This window comes from Eschrichtius robustus, chromosome 12 (assembly GCF_028021215.1).
Source record: "Eschrichtius robustus isolate mEscRob2 chromosome 12, mEscRob2.pri, whole genome shotgun sequence".
Taxonomy (NCBI): Eukaryota; Metazoa; Chordata; class Mammalia; order Artiodactyla; family Eschrichtiidae; genus Eschrichtius; species Eschrichtius robustus.
The window spans coordinates 42,898,006-42,923,029 of NC_090835.1; the positions used below are offsets into that span (position 1 = coordinate 42,898,006).

The 25,024-nt window shown below is 46.7% G+C and overlaps 1 protein-coding gene across 1 annotated transcript in view; it reads right to left on the reverse strand.

The window, feature by feature from the left end:
* Window positions 1-8,922: 8,922 nt before the first annotated feature.
* Window positions 8,923-25,024, reverse strand: part of EXOSC7 (exosome component 7) — a 29,319-nt gene continuing 13,217 nt past the window's right edge. Inside the window, exons 4-8 of the mRNA XM_068557676.1 lie at window positions 23,051-23,216; window positions 17,804-17,874; window positions 13,381-13,504; window positions 12,160-12,315; window positions 8,923-9,172 (exon numbers count right to left, since the gene is read on the reverse strand). Of these exons, the coding sequence (XP_068413777.1) occupies window positions 9,068-9,172; window positions 12,160-12,315; window positions 13,381-13,504; window positions 17,804-17,874; window positions 23,051-23,216 (622 nt within the window). The 3' untranslated portion in view covers window positions 8,923-9,067. The remainder of the gene's footprint in view (window positions 9,173-12,159; window positions 12,316-13,380; window positions 13,505-17,803; window positions 17,875-23,050; window positions 23,217-25,024) is intronic.

Consider the following 25,024-nt stretch of genomic DNA (forward strand, 5'->3'; position numbering starts at 1 on the left):
TCCAAGTGCCACCTTCTGTAATAAATACAGCTTTCCACTAAAAGGAACCAGAGCACCTTGGAGAAATGGCTGGGGCAGGAAAAGTAGAAAATGAGCCCAGAACAAGTTGTTTTGCCAGAAAGCAAGGAATTGTTTAAAGAAGGATGGGAACGTGCCAGGACACAGAGCCAGCTTGAAGGAGCTTCTTGGGGCCAAAATCAGGGACAGTTTGAACATCAAAATAGTGACAGTAACAGCAAAACAGGAAATCATGAGCATACACAGATATAAATAAATAAGCGAATACACTGGAAGTCTGATGAGCAATGGGGTGTTTTCATCGTCTCAGATTACTTGCCCACAAAATACTTATTAATTACAAAGAGGAAAGAGTCACCTCGCAGTGGAGAAGCCGGGAAGATGTCACTTGAATGAAGTGACCAAAGTAAGCATCGTCAGTAATGGGCCAAATGGAGAGCCTGCAGCACGTGAGCCCCTGACGGGCTGCGGTGAGGAGAATGCGGCATCACCTCCGTGAGACTCCTGCCGAGGAAACACCACACTAGCCCAACTGAGGGGCTTTCTGCAAAATAACTGCCCAGCAATTTTCAAAACTGTCCAGGACATGTCTGAGGAACTGTTTCAGACTGAAGGAGATTGCAGGCACAGAGCAACAAACACAACGTGTTTGGACCAGACCCTTCCGCTCTCATGGATGCCCTTGGGACAACTGGATAAACTTGATGGGTCTGAGGAGCACGTGGCAGGGATGTACCCCTTGGATGTTACTGTCCAGTTTGGGTGGTGTGTTGTGACTATGGAGGAGAGTGGCCTTGTCAGTAGGAAACATGCACTAAAGCACAACCTTTGGGCATCAGGTCGACAACTCACTCGAAAATGGCTCAGGGGAAAAATAGTCTTTGTACTGTAGTTGCAGATTTTCTGTGAGCTTTAGATTGTTCCAAAAGAAAATGCAGTGCTATGTAATTCAGTCTTTTCTTCCAGGGACCCGGCCTTGCCCCATCTGATTTGGGGAGGGATGTGCCTGCAGCCCAGCCTGGCTTACCTCCCCCTGTGGTCCCCAAGGGCAGGAGCCTGGGGCAGGCAGCAGGCACTCTGTGTGGCCCTTTCTGTCAGGGGCCATCCCTCACATTCTCAGAGTGGGAGAGGGTTTTATATTCACAGCCGGCCCCTCAGTGGGACGGTTTAGGGCCGAGGATTATGCAACCTAACAGGCAGGGAGCCTTGCTTCCTGGAACTTTGGGTGGGTAGCACATGGCAAGAGAAAATTACGATTCTTTTTTTCTTTTTAAAGCTCCATTGCTTTCCTGATTTTCTCACCTCAGCTCTTTGGCAGCAGGGAAATGGGAGGAGTTTGTTTCCAAGTATGAGGCCAGGACAGGCCTGATTGTTGAGGCCGTGCCCTGGCTATGCTGGGGAGGAGGTCCCAGAGAAGCTCTGCTGTGGCCGTTCAGAAACCCGGAACCCCCTGCTCTACGTGTCATCCCACAGGAGCCACACTGGAGCCAGGCTGTGTCAGGACCCGCCTGGAACTGTTCTTGCCCCGTCGGTCCCTCATTCACTTCACAATGTGCCCAGGCCTGTGTGAGGTCCTGGGAGTGCAATGTGAGGGGCCCTCTGTGCCAGTGGGACTGAGGTGGGCCTCAACAAAGGCAAGTGGCCCACTGTCCCTCAACCTTTGAGCTAAAAAGCAGATGGGAAGAGGCCACCTGGTTTAACCACCACTCGATATGGGCTGTCCTTTTCCACTGACCCTGTCAGATGTCTCCATGTGCTTGCTTAAATCCCTCCTGGGACGAGCAGCTCATTACTCTGCAAAGCAGCTGGTTCCATCATTAGACGCTCAGCTTGTTATAAAGTCCCCCTGTGGTGAGGCAGGCAGGCCTCTGAAACATCACCCTGTGGTCCCTGGCGCTGGCCTCTGGAGCAGTCATTTAAGAGGCCAGCAAATGTTTGCAACTGGGTTTCCCGTCCCTCTTTGACTGTCTCCTCTCCGTGTTCCTTCGCCGCTTCCTCCCAACTTTTCCTCTGAGATATGGTTCCTGGACTTTTTCATCTTCCCAAAATCACCTTTGGATAGAATTCTGCTTGTCACTGTCCTCGCTGTGGTGTGCGTTTTCTCAAGCGGTCTGCCGTGGGCAGGGGCCTGTGCCTCCTGTGGTCCGAAGGGACACGCTGTTCAGAACCCACCTCTTTGTAGCCACCACGCCTCATTTGCTGCCAGTGGTAATAAGCTTATGGCCACTAAACCCCCGGGTCCTCTTGTCCACCCCCAGCTCTCCCTGGCCGGGTGAGAACCAGCACTGCAGCCACCTCCAGTGGACTCACCAACAGCCCTGCTGAGGTCTATGGATTTCATCGTCCCAGCGTAAAAGATCTTCTGGTGGCACCGTCCCGGAGGCCTCTACCAGCCGGTAGGGCAGCAAGCGGGGGTGGTTTCAGCCAGGAGAATGATGCTGGGTTAAGGTTCACGAATGACCCACCCTCAAGGAAAAGTCTGTGAGCTAACACACCACCCTCAGGGCCCAGTCTTTTCACATCAGTTTCCCTGCACAAAGAATCGTCTTGACAATAAAGCCAGAGGCAGAAACATCTGAAGAGAGCTCTAAAAGGCACATTTCAGGTTTCAAGTGGTTGTTTTTTCCCTCCAAAGCTGTTGGAAGTCTGAGTTATATAAAACAAGCTCTGGCCACCCCACCCATGTCAGCCCAAACAACATGAAAACTTCTGGCCCAACGCGGAACCATCCCCCACCCCTACCCTCTCCCTGCACAGATGTTTCCTTTTAGCTCCACTGGCCCTGTATCAACAGAAATGGGGCCCCGCCTATGGAGCAGAGAATTTCCACACTCTCCTCAAAGGTAAGAACATCCAGGGTGCACATCTCCAAGAATATTGCAAGGGCAGTCTTGGCCCTTAGTCAGAACCAAAGACAAATGGCCTGTTACCATGGTCTCAGTGACCGTCATTAGGAAAGTCATTTGCTCCTTTTTGAACCCTTTTTGACAATCTTGTTGTCATTCATTCAACAAGTATTGCCTCTGTCCTTGTGTGCCAGGCCCTGGGGCACACAGTACTGGGGGAGGCAATACCCCACCTAGACAAGTTCTTGGCTCCATGGGGCCACATTCCTTGTTGTTTTGTCCCTAAAGGTCAGCAGTATCCTAGTGGAAAGAGAACTGGGACTCCTGGATTCTAAATGGAGCTCAGACACCTGGCACTTTTGTCTTCTGGGGCAAGTTATTCAAGACCCAGATTCCTCTTTCATAAAATAGGGCAATAATCTCTGCCTACACAGTGGGATTCTTGTAAGGAGCATGTGGAGATCCTGTGTGTGAGGCAGCTGGGCCACCTGCAAAGGTGTGGGAAAGGAGGACTGGTGAGAGAAGCTGCACGGCCCTCAGAGATCCATGGCCTCTGTCCACCGCTTTACTCCTTCCACTCCAGGGCTGAGACAGTAGATGACCTGACTTGTAAATTTGGGAAGAGTAAGCTGGGTGTGTGGCCGTTTTGCACTTACCTGATGTCTTCAGCTGTAATAGCTCACACAGGAAGAAATAGAAAATCTGATTAGTTTTGTAGGATACTATAGATTTCCATCTGCCTTTTTGACACCTGTCCCTCCACCCCTCCACAAATGGCCTTAAAATTCAACAAATATAAACCCAGTTGTGCATTTAGGGATCCTGAAGTTTCCAAATTATCACACTAGCCCTGCACAACCTCACTAGTTAAGTTTTGCTGGTTTCTCTTTTTCCCCCCATGGAACTCCTCGTACAGGCCATGTCCAGAATCTGCAGATGCCCCCAGGGAATGAAATGACTGGTGACAGACTGCTCCCTTCTAAAGCTCTGTCCCTTCTCTGGAATTTTTCAGAGAACAAGCTTTTGGTTTCATTGATTTTCTGATTTCAATTTCATTGATATCTATATTGCTCTAATTTTTTTTTTTAAGGAATTCCTTTATTTTTATTTTATTTATTTATTTTATTTTTTATTTTTGGCTGTGTTGGGTCCTCGTTTCTGTGCAAGGGCTTTCTCTAGTTGTGGCAAGCGGGGGCCACTCTTCATCGCGGTGCGCGGGCCTCTCACTATCGCGGCCTCTCTTGTTGTGGAGCACAGGCTCCAGACGCGCAGGCTCAGTAGTTGTGGCTCACGGGCCCAGTTGCTCCGCGGCATGTGGGATCTTCCCAGACCAGGGCTCGAACCCGTGTCCCCTGCATTGGCAGGCAGATTCTCAACCACCGCGCCACCAGGGAAGCCCTGCTCTTTTATTATTTCTTTTCCTCTGCTTACTTTGGATTTAATTTGCTCTTCTAGTTTCTTAAGGTGGAAGCTTAGATGATTGATTTTAGATCTTTCTTCTTTTCTAATATATGTATTCAAGGCTATAAATGTCCTTCTAAGCACTGCTATTGCTACAACCCACAAATTTTGATACGTTGTGTTTTCGTTTTCATTTAGTTCAAAATACGTAATTTCCCTTGAGATATCTTCTTTGACCCAGGTGTTATTTAGAAGTGTGTTGGCTTCCCTGGTGGCACAGTGGTTGAGAATCTGCCTGCCAATGCAGGGGACACGGGTTCGAGCCCTGGTCTGGGAAGATCCCACATGCCGCGGAGCAACTGGGCCCGTGAGCCACAACTACTGAGCCTGTGCGTCTGGACCCTGTGCTCCGCAACAGGAGAGGCCACGATAGTGAGAGGTCCACACACCGCGATGAAGAGTGGCCCCCGCTCGCCGCAACTAGAGGAAAGCCCTCGCACAGAAACGAAGACCCAATGAACACAGCCAAAAATACATAAATAAATAAATTTATTAAAAAAAAAAAAAAAAAAAAAAAAGAAGTGTGTTGTTTAATCTCCAAGTGTTTTGGGATTTTCTGGCTATCTTTCTGTAATTGATTTCTAGTTTAATTCTATTGTGTTCTGAGAGCAGATCATTGTGATTTATTAAATTTGTTAAGGTGCATTTTATGGTCCAGAATGTGGTCTATCTTGGTGAATGTTCCATGTGTGTATCCAGCTGTTGATGGATGCAGCAGTCTATAGATGTCCATTATGTCCAGTTGATTGATGGTGTTGGTGAGTCCAAATATGTCCTTACCTATTTCCTGCCTGCTCCATCTGTCCATTTCTGATAGAGGGGTGTTGACATCTCCAGTTACGATAGTGGATTCATGTATTTCTTCTTGCTGTTCTATCAGGTTTTACCTCATGTTTTTTTTTTTTTTAACATTTTTTTTCTTGTCTGCGTTGGGTCTTTGTTGCTGTGCGTGGGCGTTCTCTAGTTGTGGCGAGCGGGGCTACTCTTCATTATGGTGTGCGGGCTTCTCATTGCAGTGGCTTCTTGTTGCAGAGCACGAGCTCTAGGTGCACCTGTGCCTAGTAGTTGCAGCACGCGGGCTCAGTAGTTGCGGCACACGGGCTCAACAGTTGTGGCTCGCAGGCTTTAGAGCGCAGGCTCAGTAGTTGTGGTGCATGGGCTTAGTTGCTCCGCGGCATGTGGGATCTTCCCCGACCAGGGATAGAACCTGTGTCCCCTGCATTGGCAGGCGGATTCTTAACCACTGCGCCAGTAGGGAAGTCCTACCTCATGTATTTTAATGCTCTGTTGTTAGGCGTATACACATTACAGATTTTTATGTCCTCCTGGATAACTGACCCCTTTATCATTATGTAATGTTCCTCTTTATTCCTGATAACTTTCCTTGCTCTGAAGTCTTGTCTGTCTGAAATTAATATAGCTGCTCTAGCTTTCTTTTGATTAATGTTACCATGGTTTATCTTTCTTCCTCCATTTATTGATACTTTTAATCTATATGTCTCATATTTAAAGTAAGCTTCATATAGCTATATTAATTTCTCTGGATTTGCCTGTTGGTCTCTCTGATTTGGGGAGCAGTGGTTGCCCTGTGACCTCACTTCTCTTACAGATCTAAGAAGCATTGTTGCTTTTTCAGTTTATTCAATTCTGGTATCTCCTCCTCATTTACTTCAGGTGCTGGCCAGGTCCAACTTCAGGGGCTATCCCAGCAGTGAATTAGGACAGCTTCAGACCTCCTTGCTAGGACATTAAACCCCCTTTTCAGCCCTGGCCCTGGTCCAACACCCTCAGAACCACTCCCACCTCTGTTTCCTTGGTACCTGCCAAGCCAGGTCTTGCAATTATTTTGATGAGTAATATCTTTCTTCCCATGGCAGGGACTGCATTTCCCTGCTCAGGATGGGCTGTAATCAGACCCTAGTTATGGGTCTGGAGCCAATGAGGGAAGGTGGGGCAGAGGTTGACAAGTATCACCTCATGAGACATCTGCCTCAGTATGGTCCTTGCATGGGAACTGGTATAGTGTTTCTTTTGGGAAATGGCTGCTCTCCTTTAGCTAGGGGTGGGGGCTTCTTCTGCCTGCCTAAAGCGTTCCAGGGAAAATGAGGGACCAAGATCCTGTCTTTATCCCAGGTCAGAGTCCCTTTCTTCCTGAGGAAAGCCCTGTCTCTGGCAAAGGAACCTGCCAAGGATGCACCTTCAGGCTCCTTTGCAGCTCTGCCATTCTTGCACAAGCAGTTATACTGGCGTGAACTTCTCTATACTTCATGTTTTTACTCTCCTTTGGTTACATTTCCAGAAGTGGAGTTTTAGGTCAGCGGGCATGAAATTTTTAAGACTTTTAATATCCACTGCCAGATTATTTCCAAAAAGTTTTGAATAGCACAGATTTATGCTCGACTGGCAGTTTATTGAGCAAAATGCAAACTGCTGTCAGTATTCTAAATTCATGTGTTTTGCAGGCTTGAATTTACACAATTTGAGAGACCAAGGAATCACAGAAACAATAAAACCAATTTGAATATTCTATAACATTTCATTCCTTCTATGGCCACCCTTACCCTCCCCACCCACAAGCTGTTGATTGCCTTTTGGCTGACTTTAGTTTTTCTCCCTGACATTTATTTAATGGCCACTAAAGACAGCTCTGGTTCTGCTGGATGAAGCAGTGGATTTCCCCAGGACAATATTCTTCCAAGTCTTTGCCAGTCTCTGCCTTCAGTTTTCTCTTATTCTGAGAGCTGCAACCATCAGACAATTCTAATAAAGCCTCTCCTGGAGAGACCTTGATCATTTGGTATTTTGTTTCATTTGTGATGTACGTTTCTTCCAGGTAGGGTGGCCTTCAAGGAAAGGTATGGATGGGGTGGTAGACACAGATGCTAACATCTACTTCTCCCCTTCATCTGCACCATAAATGCTTAGCCAGCAGGCCCAGTTGGGTAGCTGTTGTACAACTGGCCTGGGAAGGCCTCACCTGTCTGTCTCAACTATCTGATGTCTTTAATCATCAAAACTGAAGGTTTCTAAACTTTATTCACATTCTAGTTGCATCTGTGCAGTCCCACTGTTAATGTTCCAGCACAGTCAGTCAACCAGGGGCAGGGGAAGAGAAACAGGCTGACTGCTGCCTCCCTGGGAGCACTGTCATGGCGCCTGTAAGGACAATCACTGGGAAAAAAATAAAGAAAAAAGAGAACCCAGGCTGTTCTCTCAACAGGGCAGCAGCTCCAGGTCCAAGTCTAGGCAGCTGCTTCTCTCCACAGGACATACCTGGCCATGCCGGGAGGAGATGCCCACGCCAGGACCTCTGGAGTCAGTCCTTAAGGGCTTCAGCTCGCATTATGTTCTTTGCATTAGGCAATAACTTCCTAACTAACTCCTTAACTCTATTTGTCTAACTGAAATGCAGAGAGTAAATGCCACGGCTGAAATATGCTCTTTCATGAATCAGCTCCTTTCCCAGGGCTCTCTTTAAGATTGATTGGGGAGTTTCAGTTCCCCTGGAGAAAAAATAGAGACTGCTCAACCCATGAATAGACTTAATTCCAACACTGCACTGTGAGTAGAACACAGGCCCATAGAAAGAGCCTTCTGGCGCCATTGAGAATGGCCTCTCCTTCTGTCCCCAGAGTAGGAAGGTGAGCTGAGTAATCAAATGACAACATCTCTAAAGCAGCCCTCTTAATGCTGATAAAACATGGAAATCTTACAAAACACCAGGGAGTGGCTATAAAACACAAAGCAAGTTCCAAACAAGAGTGATAAGAGGGCTTCCCTGGTGGCGCAGTGGTAGAGAATCTGCCTGCCAATGCAGGGGACACGGGTTCGAGCCCTGGTCTGGGAAGAGCCCTGGTCTGGGAAGATCCCACATGCCGCGGAGCAACTAGGCCCGTGAGCCACAATTACTGAGCCTGCGCGTCTGGAGCCTGTGCTCTGCAACAAGAGAGGCCGCGATAGTGAGAGGCCCGCGCGCCGCGATGAAGAGTGGCCCCCACTTGCCGCAACTAGAGAAAGCCCTTGCACAGAAATGAAGACCCAACATAGCCGTAAATAAATAAATAAATAAATAAGTCATTAAAAAAAAAAAAAAGAGTGATAAGAAAGGTTGGCTAAGGACCAAAGTACATGTTAAGCCCCAGACACTAGGGGAGCTAGGTTGGGAATCTCTTGGAGGGCAAGAAGCAAGAACTGGGCTTCCCCCAAAACTCGGGAAGTCTCACCAGCCAGGCAGAAGCCCTGGGTCCGTACCTGGAGCAGAGCGCCTCCTCCATCTCCCCCACCAAGAAGCCCCCAAATACACGAGGCGAATTTACATTTTTTGTGTGTGATTCTTATTTTGAAGGCTCTACAGGGGAGAAAGATTGACAATATACATATCATAAACATTTCCTTTGAACCACTTTTCTGCTAGGCCTTGATGTTGTTGTTCTGATCTCCTGTGGCAGGTGATAAGTCTCCCTGGGGAGGCCTGTGACCAGAGCCCTCGCATTGGAGCAGACCTCTGGACTTAGTTGTCATTCACTAGACAAGGGTCAGACTCTCTGAGGTGTCACCGAATGGCCTCTTGGCTTACAGCTGAGGAATTCTAGCCATATCAAGCCAGACCAGAAAACAGACTTTAATTTTACATGTACAAATGTTGCCTTAAATTCATAATAGTTAAGAAAAATGTATACAGACTTCAGCTTAAAAGGAAAAGTAGAAAACAAACACGTGGCAGTTGGGGGTTGATGTGCAAATCATCCCAGGAATCCAACTTTCTGTCTCTTGGGCCCCAGGCTTTCCTCCTTGTGTAGAACGCTCTGCAGGGAGGTGTGCAGCACCTTGCCCACGCGCTTGCTGGTCTGCAGGACAGAGAAGGGATGGAAGAGGGCACAGGCCCGCTTGTGAGGCACACGCACTCTGACCAAGAGAAGCTCCCAGCCAGCTAGCCACTGTAAAGCTGCATGCGTTCCATCTGCCTTACAGGACTTTTATTTAATTAACAAGTCAATATAAAAACAAACCCCAAACCCCAACTACACAGTAGTTGCATTCTGGAAAAACTTCCATTTTGAAAAAGGAAAAAAAGAAAGAAAAGAAGAAGGAGGCAAACCCCAAAGCAGCAAGCAGCAAAGGCTGCCTCAGTCCTTAGCTGCTGCCACTAGAAGCAGCAAAACTGTCAACCCAATCAGGTCTTGGTTACAGCCACTGTGCTGCAGTGAGAAGGCATGGGGAGGCCACAGAGAATCCAAACATCTGTCTGATGAAGGAACAGATGGTGCTGAGGACCCATGTTAATAAGCAGTTTCTAATTCACCTGCCACCAAAGGAGACCTGCTCAGATAGGACCAAAGTCAATACCCGGATAGAGTCTTTGATGTTACTGACATGCAGAGATGCTAAGGGCGTGACACGCTGGAATCAAGACAGATCGAGAGGTCAGACAACCCACAAGATTTCCTACACAGCAGAAAGAAGGGGGCCCCGGCAAAAAAAACCCAACTATACAACAAAAATCTTTCTTTAGGCAACTGTTTTGCTGTCCCATGAATCGTTTTAAGAATACAGTGAACCAACTGCAAGTCTCTTCATCAAGCCTTCCACGTTCCCATAGCAGTTTTAGTTTCACTTGTGCCACTGGTCCCGTTCCCAACAATGTCAGGGAGAAAGGCACCCAGGCCTTGACCCCCACCCCAATCCTCCTAGTCATAGGTGGATTCTCCCTAGGGCTGTGTGCCTTCCCCCCTGACCCCTGACTATAACAAGGGATGAGACTCCAAGAATTACTGAAAACTCGTATGAAGAGAAGATCTCAGTCTATAGGCTGGGGAGTGATCAGTTCTATGAAATGCGAAGTCAGGGTTAAGGTCCAAAGTGACTTTGGAAAGATTTTTATCATGACATTAGAAAAAAGAAAAAATGTCCAAGTTGATCGAGTAGGGGAACTGATTATTCATGTGAATGAAGGCAGGGAGAGGAGAAGAGGAGACGAGACAGACAGGACACCAGGACTTGAGAAGTCTGAACCTGGACTTGCAGGAAAGAGACTGCAGAGGTTGGGGGTGGCAGCCGCACAACAACCTGAGTTTCTAAGCTTTACCATGAGCGGCATCTCCGGAATGCTGCCTCCCCGTGCGAGACAAAGGGTGAGACAGGGCCTCAGGGCCATGGTCCCTCTGAGCAAGGTCTGCAGACCTCATTCCTGAGCCCCGGGGGAGGATGAAGCCCAGCTTCAACCATGGCCGACCTGGTTTATGAGGTTAAAATACCTCTTGACTGGAGGCACACAGTCCAGGTTTGAATCCTAGCTCCCGCATTTACAAGCTGTGAAGCCTGTAGGCAAGTTCCTTATTCTCTACGTGCCTTAATTCCTCGTCTATAAAAATAAGGGTAACAACAGTTTCCTCACAGGGTTGTTGAGGAGTAAATGACACGATATTATTTAAAGCACTAAAAACAGGGTCTGACATGTAGTAAGCACACAATAAACGTTAACTATTTACTGTTTTTGTTGTTGTTTAGATACTGCAATTCTCATCAAACTCTCCTGGGGGGGGGATGAGGGGGGAGTTCCTTCGAAAACAAGATTTGAGAGCCACTCATCTAGAGGCCTTTGGTAGAACTTATTATAAAGCTTTTTAAGAGCTTTTGTTTAAGAAGAACCCTTGTTGCCATGCACAGTTGGAGACACCTGAACTCAGGGTGCTCAATGGGGCACAGAGTAGGAGCTGACACTTACTGCAAACTGACGACGCGTCAGACGCTCTGACACGTGCTTCCCCTCCACTCAGCCTGCCCACCCCTCACAACACCCGCAGCAGCAGGCACTACTACTGTTGTTATCCCCATTTGCAGATGAGGGAACTGTGGCCCGGAGCCCGCATTTGCAACCCGGGCAGTCTGTCTTCAGAGCTTATGCTTGGGCCCTCAACACTATACACAAGGCCAATTTTTTGCTTCCAAGTAAGATGACAAAAATAAAAACAGACATTAAGTGCTTAGAGTCTTCAGTGAGAAGTCACTATTTCTAGAAATGAAAGAAGAGTATAGATGGCCTCTGGGCATGTGTTGTGAGGCAGTGGTTACCTAAAGCAAAAAACTGGGGCTGGCTAACTCTGTTCCTGGCAATTCAGTCAGTCAGTCAGTCAGTCTGTCTGTCAGTCTCAAAGTCCTCAAAGACTTCTGGAAAGTCGAGGTGGACACGAGGGAAGGAAGGTCTGGAAAGACACAGGTCAGCAGGACCTGGTCCCTGCCGCAGAGGGGGCTTCCAGGCCAATGTGGGGGACAGACCTGTCGACCAATCAGTACAGAGCAGCTGGAAAGCACCCTAGTGGTGCTGCCAGGCCCGAGGAGACCTGAGGGGAGCAATCTGCCAATCGAGAGGATTTCCCACCTTTCCTATTCATCTCCACTTAAACACTTCCAGACCCACGAAGAATGGGGAGATGGCCATCCTTCAGCCCCCTGGCTCTACCTCTGCTCACTCCCTTCAAGGGACAGGAGGCAGTCAGCCAGGATTTCAATTCCCTCATCAAATCACAGAAACTTGGGATTTTGGAGTTACAAGTGACTCTTCACCTTCTCAGTCCAATATTCTCATTCAGAAATGTGGAACTGAGGATGAGAGAGGGAGAGCATAAGAGACTCTTATGAGCAGGTCGCCACTTCCTGGTCCAGAGCCCTCACCTCAGCTAGCTCAGCGACATCTGGCTCATACCAGCTGCTCTCCAAGCCCCAAGCCTGGGGTGAAGGGGGTCAATGGGGAGAATTCCCACAGTGTGACCAAGGAGGCAGGAGGCAGCCAGCACTCCCAGCCAGGTCCAAGCACCTGCCTCAGAACCAGTCTCACCTCCATCATCTCGAAGATGCTCTCTGGGTCCAGGCTGCCCTTTCCCGCTTTCCTCATGCATGTCACGACTCCCTTGCTGGTCACGGACACCAGCAAGCTGGCCAAGGAGCAGGCCTCCTCCTGAAGAGTAGCATCCACCACGTGCCGATAGCCGATCTGCAAAGTCAGGCAGCAGAGCACGTGCGTGGGCAACGCACATCCCAGATCCCCACTTTTGAGAGCCTCGTGGAGGGAATATCTACACCAGCAAAGAACCTGTATCTCCCATTTAGGTCTTATTTTAGTTTCTGCTCATATGGAAAATATTTGAAGTACCGTTCGATCACTCTATCGCAGGCTACTGTGTAAGCAGTGTAACAGAAGCATGAAATGGAAATATGGGGTAGGGGGAAGGGTGGTTGGAATTATAATTCAGAGACCTTCCAAGTCAGAGGCCAACCAGGGGGTTTCTAACAGGCCCCTGGAAGTTTTCACTGAGGACAAAGACGTATCAAGAGGGCCCATGCTAAGGGACATGCTCAAGAATGAGTCAAGGGCAGGTGGCTCCGGTTGTCCCAATGCTTCACCAGAGCCTGGGTGAAGCGATTCTGGTGGAATTAAACCTGACTGGTTCAGTCTGATTTTTATATAACGAATCCTGCATGGAATCAGCGACAGTCTCAGCCAAAACAGACCTCTTTGCACAGCCTTGGGCGGTGCCAGTTACACATCAGCATCAGCCAGGTGTTACGCTCCACAGGCCTCAGTGCTAATGTAAAAACCACACTTGATGTATTAGACACCCAGGCCCTGCTCCAACCCCCTTATTTCATAGATGTGGACATTAGGGCCACAGAGGGGACAGTGTCCACCTTTCAACCACCCTTTTACTACTCAAGCAGCGTAGACACCATAGAGTTGAGAGAATTAAAGGAAATATGCATTCAGGGTGTTTTGGTGAAATGCCTGGTAGGTAGAAGGAGCTTAGCAAACTCTGGCTACTGTTACTATGAACCCACTCGTGTGCTCCTGGGACCAGAGCCATTATCTTCCAGTTAAAAAGAAAAGAAAGAGCTGCTCGTGGTAGTGGTCTCTAATATAACAAAATTATTTGATTTGGGTTAAGACTACTTCTATATGGGTTGTGAAACTATAACTTCTCAATCTATTAGGTAACCTTAACGGGTTGGGGTTGAAGGAGATCCACAGGGAAGACAAAAACCATGAGATATAAGCTCATACTTTGCACAGGGTGACGATACAGGGGACGTTCTCCACACTTAGCTGGATGCAGTCATAGGGGTCGTCGGACAGTTCAATGTCCTTCAAGCCCTCTTCATCTTCCAGAACACGAACTCTTGGTATCCTAGAAGCAGAAGCACAATTAAAATTCCCACTAACTGAAAGGAAGGATGATAACTTCTTTTTCTTGAGTTGGAATCCCTGTGCCTCACGAGATGAAGTCATGCTATGCCTAAGCTCCCCGTCAGCCCTGCCAAAAGTGTACAGGTGACACAGTGCAGTGAGGAAAGGAGGTCTTTTAAAAAAGGATGCTAGGGAGGGACTTCCCTGGCGGTCCGGTGGTTAAGACTCCGCGCTTCCACTGCAGGGGACCCGGATTTGATCCCTGGTCAGGGGACTAAGATCCGCGTGCCACGTGGCCGGAAAAAAAAAAAAATGATGCTGGGGAGAGGGAAGGGGAGAGGGGCTAGAAAGAGGTAGGGGGTTAAGAGGCATGAACTACTATGAATGAAATAAATAAGGTACAAGGATATATTGTAGCGCACAGGGAATATAGCCAATATTTTATAATAACTTTAAATGGAGTATAACATAAAAAAATACTGAATCACTATGTTGTACACCTGAAACTAATATAATACTGTAAATGAATGATACCTCAATAAAAAAATGAATTAAAAAAATAAAATGTAAAATGATGCTTAGTCAACCAGATATCCAAAAATGAATCCGGATCCCTACCTCTCACCATACACATACCAAATGGACTGCAGATGTAAAGGTGAAAGATAAAACAATAAAGCTTTTATAAGAAAAACTAAGAACATTTTCATGACGTTGGAGTAGACAAAGATTTATTGAATAGGACAGAAAGTACTCACTGTAAAGGGGAGAAAAAAATAACAGATTCAGTTATATTATAATTGAATACACACACACACAGAGGCACATCTTGGAGATACTGCAGGTTTGGTTCCAGACTACTGCAATAAAGTGAGTCACACGATTTTTTTGCCTATAAAGTTATGTTTACACTATAGTGCAGTCTACTAAGTATTCAATAGCATTTTATCTAACAAAAAACCAAAAAAAAAAAAAGACAATGCACATACCTTAATTTAAAAAGACTCTATTACTAAAAAATGATAACCATCATCTGAACCTTCTGCAAGTCATAGTCTTTTTGCAATGGTAAGTAACATCAAAGATTACTGATCACATATCACCATAACAAATATATGAATAATGAAAAAGTCCGAAATATTGCGAGAATTATCAAAATATGATACAGAGACATGAAGTGAGAAAATGCTGTTGGGAAAATGGCACTGATAGACTTGCTCAACGCAGCGTTGTCACAAACCTTCAATTCGTAAAAAACGCAGTATCTGCTAAGCACAATAAAGTGAAGTGCAGTAAAACAAAATATGCCTCTGTGTGTATAATATAATATATATTAAGATTATGAACTTCTGTTTGTCAAAAGGCATTATTTGGGGAATTCCCTGGTGCTCCAATGGCTAAGACTTCATGCTCCCAGTGCAGGGGGCCGGGATCAAGTCCTGGTCAGGGAACTAGATCCCACATGCCACAACTAAGAGTTCACATGCTGCAACTAAAAATCCCGCATGCCGCAACGAAGATCCCGCGTGCTGCAACTAAGACCCGACACAGCCTAAATAAATAAATAATTAATTAATTAAAAGGCATTATTTGGAAACTAAAAGATAATCCAGAGTGGAGAAAATATTTCTGTGTGTGTGTGTGTGTGTGTATATAAACTAACATATTACATAAAGAATTCCTACCAAACATAAAAGAAAGTCACACGACCCAACAGAAAAATGGGCAAAAGACTTCAACAGGAACATAGCCAATAAACATACAGAAAGGTGCTCAACTTAAATATTCATCAGGGAAGTGCAAAGTAAAACTAAAATGTGATACCAAGATATACCCACCAGAACGGCTAATATTAAAAAGACAAAAAGAAATCCAAGGGCTGGCAAAGATGTAGAGCAACTCAGACTCTATACACTGCTAATGGGAGTATCATTTGGTAAAAGCACTTTGGAAAACTGTTTTGCATTATCTACTAACACTATTTGCAATGGCTCAAAACTGGAAACGACTCAGATCCAGCAACAGAAGAACTGCTAAATAAACTGTGGCATATTCACACAGTGGAACACCCTACAGCAAAAAGCAAACTATGACTACAAGCCACAATACAGATGTCTCAAAACCTAATGCTCAGTGAACGAGGCAGACATAAAAGAGAAAACACTGCGTGATTCCATTTATATCAAGCACAAACCAATCTACTGTTTTAGGACTGTGGTTATCCTCTGTGGGTATAGCGACTTGCATGGGGGTACAGGGTGGGAGGGCTTCTGGGGGGCTGGCAGTGTTCTGTTTCTTGAGCTGGGTGCTGAAAATATATTTAAGCCATAAAGTCAGTTCATTCCAGTGTGGGGTGGAGCCAGGAAGGAAGAGGTGGTCCAGCCAGCTACTGTTATAGAAACAGTGTTGGTGCTTTTCCCTGTGCCTCTAACAAAAGCCCCTTATGATTCAGCCTGCTGGCCATCCCTACACAAGCCAACGTCCAGAGCAAAGGAGTTTCAGCCAGAGAATGTCCACAAGGACTAAGGAGTCCTGCTAGGGTCTGCCCTGGATGAAGTCTCCATGTCAGGGGTCCCCAGGGTGTAAGTACTAAGTAATATCCTATTTGAACAAATCAGGTAACCAGTTTGAATTTTGGTATAGTAAAAAATAAGCGTACACACACACAGACACACCCTTTCCCAACCCTCTGGCCACAATATGGTTCAGCAGAAGGGCTAGAGGATACTGTCGAGAGAATGGCCTCTACCCTTCTAAAAGGCCCTGGCTGTACAAAAGGTCTCTCCATACACTAGAAGGACCCAGTGCCTTGCCGAGTCCCCATCCCTTGCTGCCTGCAGGGCTGTTCTTGCTCTGGGAATGAGACTTGCAGCTATGGCCATGACAGGTGTCCTCCCCGTCCTGAGCAGCTGGGTTTACCATCCTGATGTACAGTTTGCCCCAACACCTCCCCCACAGCCAAACAGCCTCATCTGGTCCTACTCTCCCTTTTTGCCCTGGTGCCCATGGAAACCAGCTGGCAGACAGGAAGTAATTTCTGAGGCTTGAGGTACAACAGATGGCGACTTCCTTTCTTCTCCAACGGAGCCCAAGCCCAGGCTGCTGCTGACGGCATCTGGTACTCGAGCCCTCACAGTGGCCACAAGTGCCAGGCCCACCCTTGACTAGTGTCAGCCAGGAGTCTAGTGGCACAGCTAGGGTTAAGGGACTCTATAACTTTCATTCTCAGCAAATATTCCATCCTGCAATTTCTGACCTACATTTATTTAACTTTGTTTTTGTTTGTTTTGTTTTAAATTGTGCAAGTAGTCTAAATTCACCACAGAAAAGCTCTAAAATACAGATAAATTTTAAATCACCCATGATATGAGCACTGGAAAATAACCACAATGACCATCTGGGGATATATATATTTACAGACATACTAAATATGCTGCTGTGTAGATTTCAATCCCCTATGTTGGGACATTCAGGTTGTTTCCAACTTCTCATCACTACAAAGAAGCTGGGATAAACATCTTCGAATAATATCTTTGCTCACTTATCCAATTAATTCCTTAGGCTATATCCCTAGAAGTTTTAATCCTCAGTTTCAAGTACCCTAGGACCCTCCATTACCATAATGTAAGCTCTCTCATGGAATGGACAGCCTCCTCCACATACTTATTTTCAAATGCTGCAGACTTTCCTCAAAGAACCTTGCGCATAGAGAAGGAAAAGGCCGTATCATCAAACAGTCAGAGGGAATGTCAACTCCAAGAAAGCTTAGTGCCATGTCCTCTGCTACACAGCCTGTCTGGGAAGCTGAACCACACTGGCATCATCATTTCCTGCTCTTAACTTAAACCAAACAGCAGGCTGCTACCCTGCTTTGAGAACATTCACGTGTCCAATCAAGGAGTATGTGTCAGGCACTGTTTATGGTGCTGGGGAGACAGCAGAGTACAAAACAGGCAAAACCCCTGTCTCCGTGGAGCTTTATCTAGTGACAGTATTTGGACAACTGACTGTGTCTCTGGTTTCTACTCTTTTTGCTGCTCTGTAGTTTTCTAATGTTTTTCTATATGGTACATGTTTACTTATGAAAATAATAATCCAAAAAAATAAATACAGAAATATATTTAGTTATAACTTATAAAATCTGTTTTCTGAAGCTTAAAATTAAATACCACCACTGTCAATGCTGAAACCCCTTGTTATCTTCTCCTACGAGCTTCAGTAGCAGTGCCCTCAGTGGCCCATCACAGGTGTCTGCTCAGGTTCTCCACGGGCCCAGGGGGCTGTTTCCAGGAAGGCGTACCTTGTATTGAAGAGCGCAGCCTTTACAGCAATGGAGATGGCATCAAACAAATTTCCACCACATTCCAGCAGCTAAGGGAGACAGGGAGTGAGGGGGAGAAGAAGGTAGTATCATTTCTTACTTTAATTATTTCTTACTTTAATTATTATCCCAAGGACACAAGGACACTGGTTCCTGAGAAGTGCCAACCAAATGTTTATAAAGACAAGAACGCGTGGCTGCTCTCCTGGCTCACTGACACACACTGGGTCTTCACCCTAACCGCAGGCGCTGCCTTGTTGCCCTGGCTGTGGTACCAGCACTCAGAGGCCTCAGCCTGTGGTGCAGCTCCTCAGCCAGTCAGGCTTGCACTGAAGGAGGAACTCATCACCTGCGTTTTGCCCCAGGTAACTCTCAGTTGCACTTGGCAAGTGTTACTCTCATCTTTGCTAACATATGCCTGGCCTCTAAACAAGTAAAAAATGGTGGCCACTGATGCTGCAGCTGCCACCAGGGCCATGTTGATTAGTGCAGTTACTACTGCACGTAATTACCAATGTACATCTGATGCTCAAACACCTAACACTCCCTGTTCTACATTAAGCATAGTAACAACTAAGGTCTTTCACACGTTTTTGCCCATGAGCAAAAGTGTTGACTGTACTCGTGTGCTCATTCAACAGGGAGGGTTACAGCACATTATTAAGAGGAAGGCAACACATCCTTCTTCCTTATTTTAAAGAAGCCTTGGCCTGAGTTATGGAATAAAGCCAACAGGAAGAGAGGAGAGGAAGTCACATGTAGAAAGAAAAGTTGTGTACTTCCATGTGCATTTGTTTAGAGTCTATCTCCTCTTCATCTGAACTGTCAACTCGTGAGGTTGGACCATGTTGGTTTTGTTCATTCCTTTATCTTCAGAGCCCAGGAGGAAGGGCTGCTGGGAAGGAGGAACCTGGTGATTATTTATGGAAGACAGGCAGGCTCTAAACCAGGCCTTCCAAACTCTACTAAGAATCAACAATCACACCTGGCACGTCTCATGCACTTCATTCATACCCAGTGCAAACTCTAATTCCCATCTTTAAGCTTTCTGGGCAAACCTCCAGTGCAGACACCATCTTTCCTACAGCCTGGTATAATTACTGCTTATTAGAATATGATCCCCCAGCCTGTATTACCAACTGGCTTTGTAACTGCAGCTTGTTTGTCTAGCAACTGGACTAGCTCTCCCGTACCCTGGTTCAAGTACAGACTACAGCATGGCCCCCACCTCTGGCTAGACTCTTGCGCCAGACAGTCTGGTTTGATTCCTATCTTTGCTGGGTAACTGAATAACCCGGGGTAGGACCTAACATCTCTGGGCCTCATCGGGGGTGAAAGCCACACTATCTCCCAGAAGTGTTGAACAACTAACTTAGTATCTGTAAAGCCCTCAGAAGTGTGTCTGGCACATAGTAGGCGTCAGCTAAGTGTTTTAAGATAAATACCAATTTGCTCTTTCATCTTCCCATTGTTGTCCTCACAGACTGTCTGAGTGCATCTGCATGTTCTCCATCTTCACTGTTGACAGCCCAGGTTCCTAACCCTGGCTATGCGGGGTCAGGGAGCTTATTAACAATGCAGGGTGAGGCCCTGGAAACTGCATTTTACTCCAGGTCCTAGGTGGTCCTGATGACTGGCCAGGGGTGAAGACCACCGTTTTACACTCTGCTGCCCACAGTATTTGCTTTATGCAAGGAAAGTGCTAGATAAATGCTGACGTCTGCTCTAGCAGCTGTGAGGCCTCCAAGCTGGAGAGGACTTGGAGAGCACCTCAGCCAACCCTTCCCTGACAGGTGGGCTCAGGGGCCTGACGGCCAGTCAGAGCTCTTTCTACTGTCCAGCACCACGTCCCATTAAGGCTGGACACAAACATTGGTTTTCAACATTCTGGCTTATCACCAAAAGATGAAATCGAGAGGGCGGAATGCTGAACCCTAAGTATCTGCTGAGGGGCCCCCGAAGGGCAGGCACCCAACTCCAGGCCTCAGCTTGCCTGCCTGGCTCCTCACAGGGTACCGCACGACAAGGAACCCAGGCCGGGCAGCGTGCGTCTGACACTCTTCTCGGCCACTTGCTGGCCAGGTGTCCTCCGAGCTTCGGTTTCGCCCTCAGTGAAGCAAAGCCATGCTTCTCTATAGGGTGGCCATGAGGACTAAATGAGATCACATCCCTACATCCCTGGCACGTAAGAGGTGCTCAGAGACCCTACCTTCCTCTCTTGCTGCCAAGCAGGCCCAGGCTAGCTAGACTCTTTCTGCTAAACACAGTGGCACAGCCAAGAAGCAGGGGGAGAGTGGGGGGGATGTGGAGACCCAAAGCAGCCTGACTGGGCTGTCTGAACAGGCCTACTCGAGCTGGGAGGAAACGGGGAGGTGCCAGACAACTAGTGTTACAGAGAGACGGGACTGTGGTCCCAGAGAGGTCATAGGTGTCCACCTTCGCTGAGGAGAAAACCCCTCCTGTAACAGAGGTGCGGCAGGAGCAGAGCTGGGGAAGGGGAAGGAAGACACACTTGGTCACAGATGCACCTCCCGTCAGATGCACAAATACTACAATGGCTCTTTTAGGGGAACAGGACAACTTACTCTGTTAGCCTCTTCTTTTCATAAGGTACACCTCCAAACCATACTGCTAGGAGGTACAGTGTGCCAAGTAGAAAACCTGCCTCCCCACAAAAATCCTGCTCCTCCTGGGTTTCCCCCCACTGTCCTCTCAGACACCCACGTTGAGCACCTCCTGGCACCACACACAGCCACTGCCGGGTGCTGCAATGGCTCCTCCACTCCACCTTCCCTCCCATGCGCAGTGCCACAGACCACATGCGGGTCTCATCACCACTCCTGGGGCCCCTCGCAAGACAAGCCTTGTGACCCACCTCCCCACCAAAGGTCGCCTGTACACCGTCAGTGCAATGAAGTCCAAAGCTATCCCACTTGGGGTAAAAAGTATGCCATTAAAGAACTGTGAAGAGCAAAGATGAATGAAGTTTCCATGATGGTAAATTTCTACTCATAAAATAATGCAATTGGGGAAAAAACCAATACTGGAAACAGGTGGATCATCTGACTATAATAGGTTTCAAGTAATTGTGCCTGCAATAAAAGTATGAAAGCATGGAAGGCTGCCCAGTGAATATTTGTTTGAAAGATGGGCTCTGCCTGAGGACTACCCAGACCAGTTGGTAAAAATAAATCACAAGAGATGCATCTTTTGCAATCCCAGTAACAGGACTGGATTTCCACCATCTTGCTTCAAACATGGACTCAATGTATCCAATGTATTTTTAGATGTAGGACAAAAACTTACTCCCCAAACAAAAGCCTATCTCCTACTTCACATGCATGAAGTACGTTCCCACCAAGGCTGAAAGCAATTATGTGAATGATAAAAAGTGATCTACCTCATTAATAATATAATTTTTAAAATGCTTTTCTAATTCATTAAAAACTTTTCTGAAGATGACAACATTTCAAAAGCTCACATCTTCTTCCAAAATAAGTGAAACCTTTAGAAAAATATTAGAGAAGAAATCCAAATGCAAAAAGTCTTAAAAACAAAGGCCTGGGACTTCCCTGGCAGTCCAGTGGTTAAGACTCTGCCTTCCACTGCAGGGGGCGTGGGTTCAATCCCTGGCCAGGGAACTAAGGTCCCACCTGCTGCAGGGTGTGGCCAAAAATTAAAAAAAAAAAAGAAGGAAAGAAAAGAAAGAATGGCCTGCAGATGACCAAGACACAATGCACCCGAGACACTCCTGCTCACCATATATCCCTGCTCATGGAAGAAGCATGCTGGTTCTAAGCTGAGATAACGTCCCTATGATGTTCACCAGTTTTTCAAGAGCCTGCACTGAGAGAACAGGCTTCTTGCCTGAATCAGGCCCCCTCACTGGGCCAGCCTCCTACCAAACCACAAGTGTGCAGGGCTGCACCTCCCTGGGCAGCTATGAAGCCTGCCTCTTATCGGTAATGACTGTAGGCTGCCAGTTTCCGCCTCCTCAAAACCAGGACGTGTAAAACTACCTGCTTGGTAGGAATCAAACTACAAATACATCCTGCTTACCAGAGATGAGAAAAAGCAAATGGACTTGTAATTTCATTATTTTTACCCATTAGCATCAGCATTCAGAACAGCCCTAACCTGCTAGACAATGGTAAGCACTGCTCTCTTTTGGTTAGCTGTGCCCATCTATTATCAAATTAATTTAAAAGGATCCAGAAAGCCCCGCCCTGTTTCGTGCAGGGCCGACAATTAGAGACAGCTGGGCTGTTCCTTGCATGAAGTTCACTATCAGTCCACAAGATGGGCTTTATCTTAAGATTCATTAAAGAACCTGTTTGGTCACTGGCTTAGCCCTGTGCCCTCAATATGAAGTGGAAGATGTAGCCACTAATCTCAAGGTTCATAAAATTAAATGAAAAGGAATAAAATAGACCCAACAAGAGCCTGTACATGAACAAGAGACTGGCAAAATTAATCACAGCTGTAAGAAAAGTTACTGCCAAGTGCCAAAAACCGGGCAGATGAGTATTTGGGAGGGAAGCACCAGGAAGGAAATGGAGGGCTAGACTAGAAAGACTCCTGCAGGTGTAGTCTCTGGAGGAGGGAGGAGGCAGGGCCTCAGGGGCCTCACTGGGGAAACGAGGGACTCAGAGTAGCTGGGCTACAGGGTGTTTTCGAGGGAGGATGGCTTGGTGAGGTCACGAGCCAGCTCTGGCACTAAACAGACCTGGCTTTGAGGCCCAGTACCGCTACTCACAAGCTGAGACCTCCTGGGCTAGTTACTTGACCTCTCTGTGTCTTAGTTCCCTCACTTATAAATGGGGAAAACAAGTGCCCACTCACAAAACATTTGTAAGGGTTACATGAAAATGCATGTAAAGAGCTCATCATCTTTCCATTACCCTTCTTGTCTAAACTCTGCCCATCAACTCCAGTTGGCACCATCTAGAAAGCATCTCTTGTTTTCTTCTTCCCTGACAGCCTCTGTGGATAATTTTAGGTGCTACCATGATATGACTGTAACTTTACTGTAGGATGGCATTATACGTGCACTACTATGTTGTATTTAATTTAAAAATTATTACAGGAGACCAATCTTTTCCCAACTAACCTCACCCTGGAAATTGAAAGCATCCAACTGAAGACGGAAAAAGCAGTGGGAGGAAAGTAGGCCAATTGGTTTCCAACAAAGGTAGAGTATGGCCAGTACAGCAATGTGATACTTACTAGCACATCCACGTAGAGAATCCAGCAGTGCTCCCGAGGATTAATGCACAGGGACTTCAGGTCGACGCTGCTCTTGTTGTTAAATATCCGGTAGAGGGTGTTAGCAATCTCTGTGCCAAGGTCATCACCTCCCCGACCTTCAAATTCAGGGGCAGCGTTGGCTGAACTATACAGAAGGGCAACAGAAAAGGCATGAGTCTTGTCGAATGCAACGAGCAAAAGGGCAGGCTTTGTTCCAGTTTCCCTGGGGGATGCTGGAAGAACCAGCAATATGAGGAAAGTCACTGAAATGAGGAAAGGATACATCTGACACTTTTCCAGCCTCCAGACACACACAATGAGCCACGCCAGGACCGTGTCCTGGATGTGTCAGTGTGTGTGGTGGGAGTTCCCACTGACTTCTACAGAAGCCATATTTATCCAAAGAGAAACAAGAACGCTGGTAAAATGAACCTCAGCCAGTAATAACGAACACTCGTATCTTGAGGGTATAATAAAGACTCTTCTCTGGCAGGCCCAGAGAGGCCTAGAGAATCAGTCCGGCCTACAGAGGGGTTACATTATATACACCATCCCTAGATGATGATACAATACTCTCAAAACAAAAACCACAATGTAGGTACAATAACTTTCCTGGAATGATTTAGAAGATATATATATAACAGTATGCCAGAGTTATGTCATTAACTTTAGATTATCATGGTACTGAAAAGCAGGAAAATAAGACTGTTGGCTGATTTAAATATTAGGTTCTCTCTTTTACTTTATTTTTCTAGAGAAAACTTTTTCCTTTTTAGCCTCTTCAATTTTATACCAAATCACCTCAGCAAAGAATGAACAAGCATCGACATTTGCCATGCTAAGCGCTACTCAAAGTGTTTAACAGGAAATTTTTGAGGGTTCTGGCTTAATGAAAACAAATCCTTAATACACTTGTGAGACATATAAACATTCCAGTAATCATTTTATTGTAATAAATAAGGCCTAGAAAGACAAGAAATCAGTTGTTTCAGTATGGTCTCTACAAAATCACATACTGAAGCTTCCTGGTCCCCATCCATCTGTCCATCCACTCATCCACCTGGAAGGTCCCGGGCCCTATGCTAGGCACTGGAGACCTAGAGACTGAGCAAGGCAGATGCAGACCCTAAGTCAGCAATTCCAGTTGCTGAGGGGAGTCATATGATAGTGGGCAAACAGGAGGAGTGGGGGGTCAAGAGGGATGTCAACCAGTGTTGAGGGTAATAGGAGGCCTTGAACCTGAAGATGAGTAGAAGCTGGTCAGACCATAGACACGCAAGGGGATTCCAGGCAAAGCAAAACCTATGTGAAGGCTCAAGGCTGTACCCACCCCGTTTGTGTAATGCTGAAAGAAACCTCACCTAATATATTTAAGTGTCCCTTTTGTCTGGTCCATTCTAATATAGATGTAAGATGAATCCTAAAACAATGAGAGTGTATCGTTGTATAATAACTTTGCTACTCTCATAGTCTTCCCTTACTACTACGAGCCAGCAGAACCCCAATTTAAAACCCCTATGAGAAACTTCATTACTGTCATAGCAACCTCAGTGTTCCCTCACTGCCTCTGCCAGACTCAGGCACTGAGCCATGAAAAGAAGCTCATTTATGGTAAAATAATCAAGTCACTAGAGACCAAGTTCATTATTTTGCACGGCTAGCAAAAGACAACATGTTTCTAATTTAAACGCTAAGCCATTAATACTAAGTCCCATCTTTTAAGTGTTTAAAAATGCATCTAGGGCTTCCCTGGTGGCGCAGTGGTTGAGAATCTGCCTGCCAGTGCAGGGGACACGGGTTCGAGCCCTGGTCTGGGAAGATCCCACATGCCGCGGAGCAACTAGGCCCATGAGCCACAACTGCTGAGCCTGCGCGTCTGGAGCCTGTGCCCCGCAACAAGAGAGGCCACGACAGTGAGAGGCCCGCGCACCGCAATGAGGAGTGGCCCCCGCT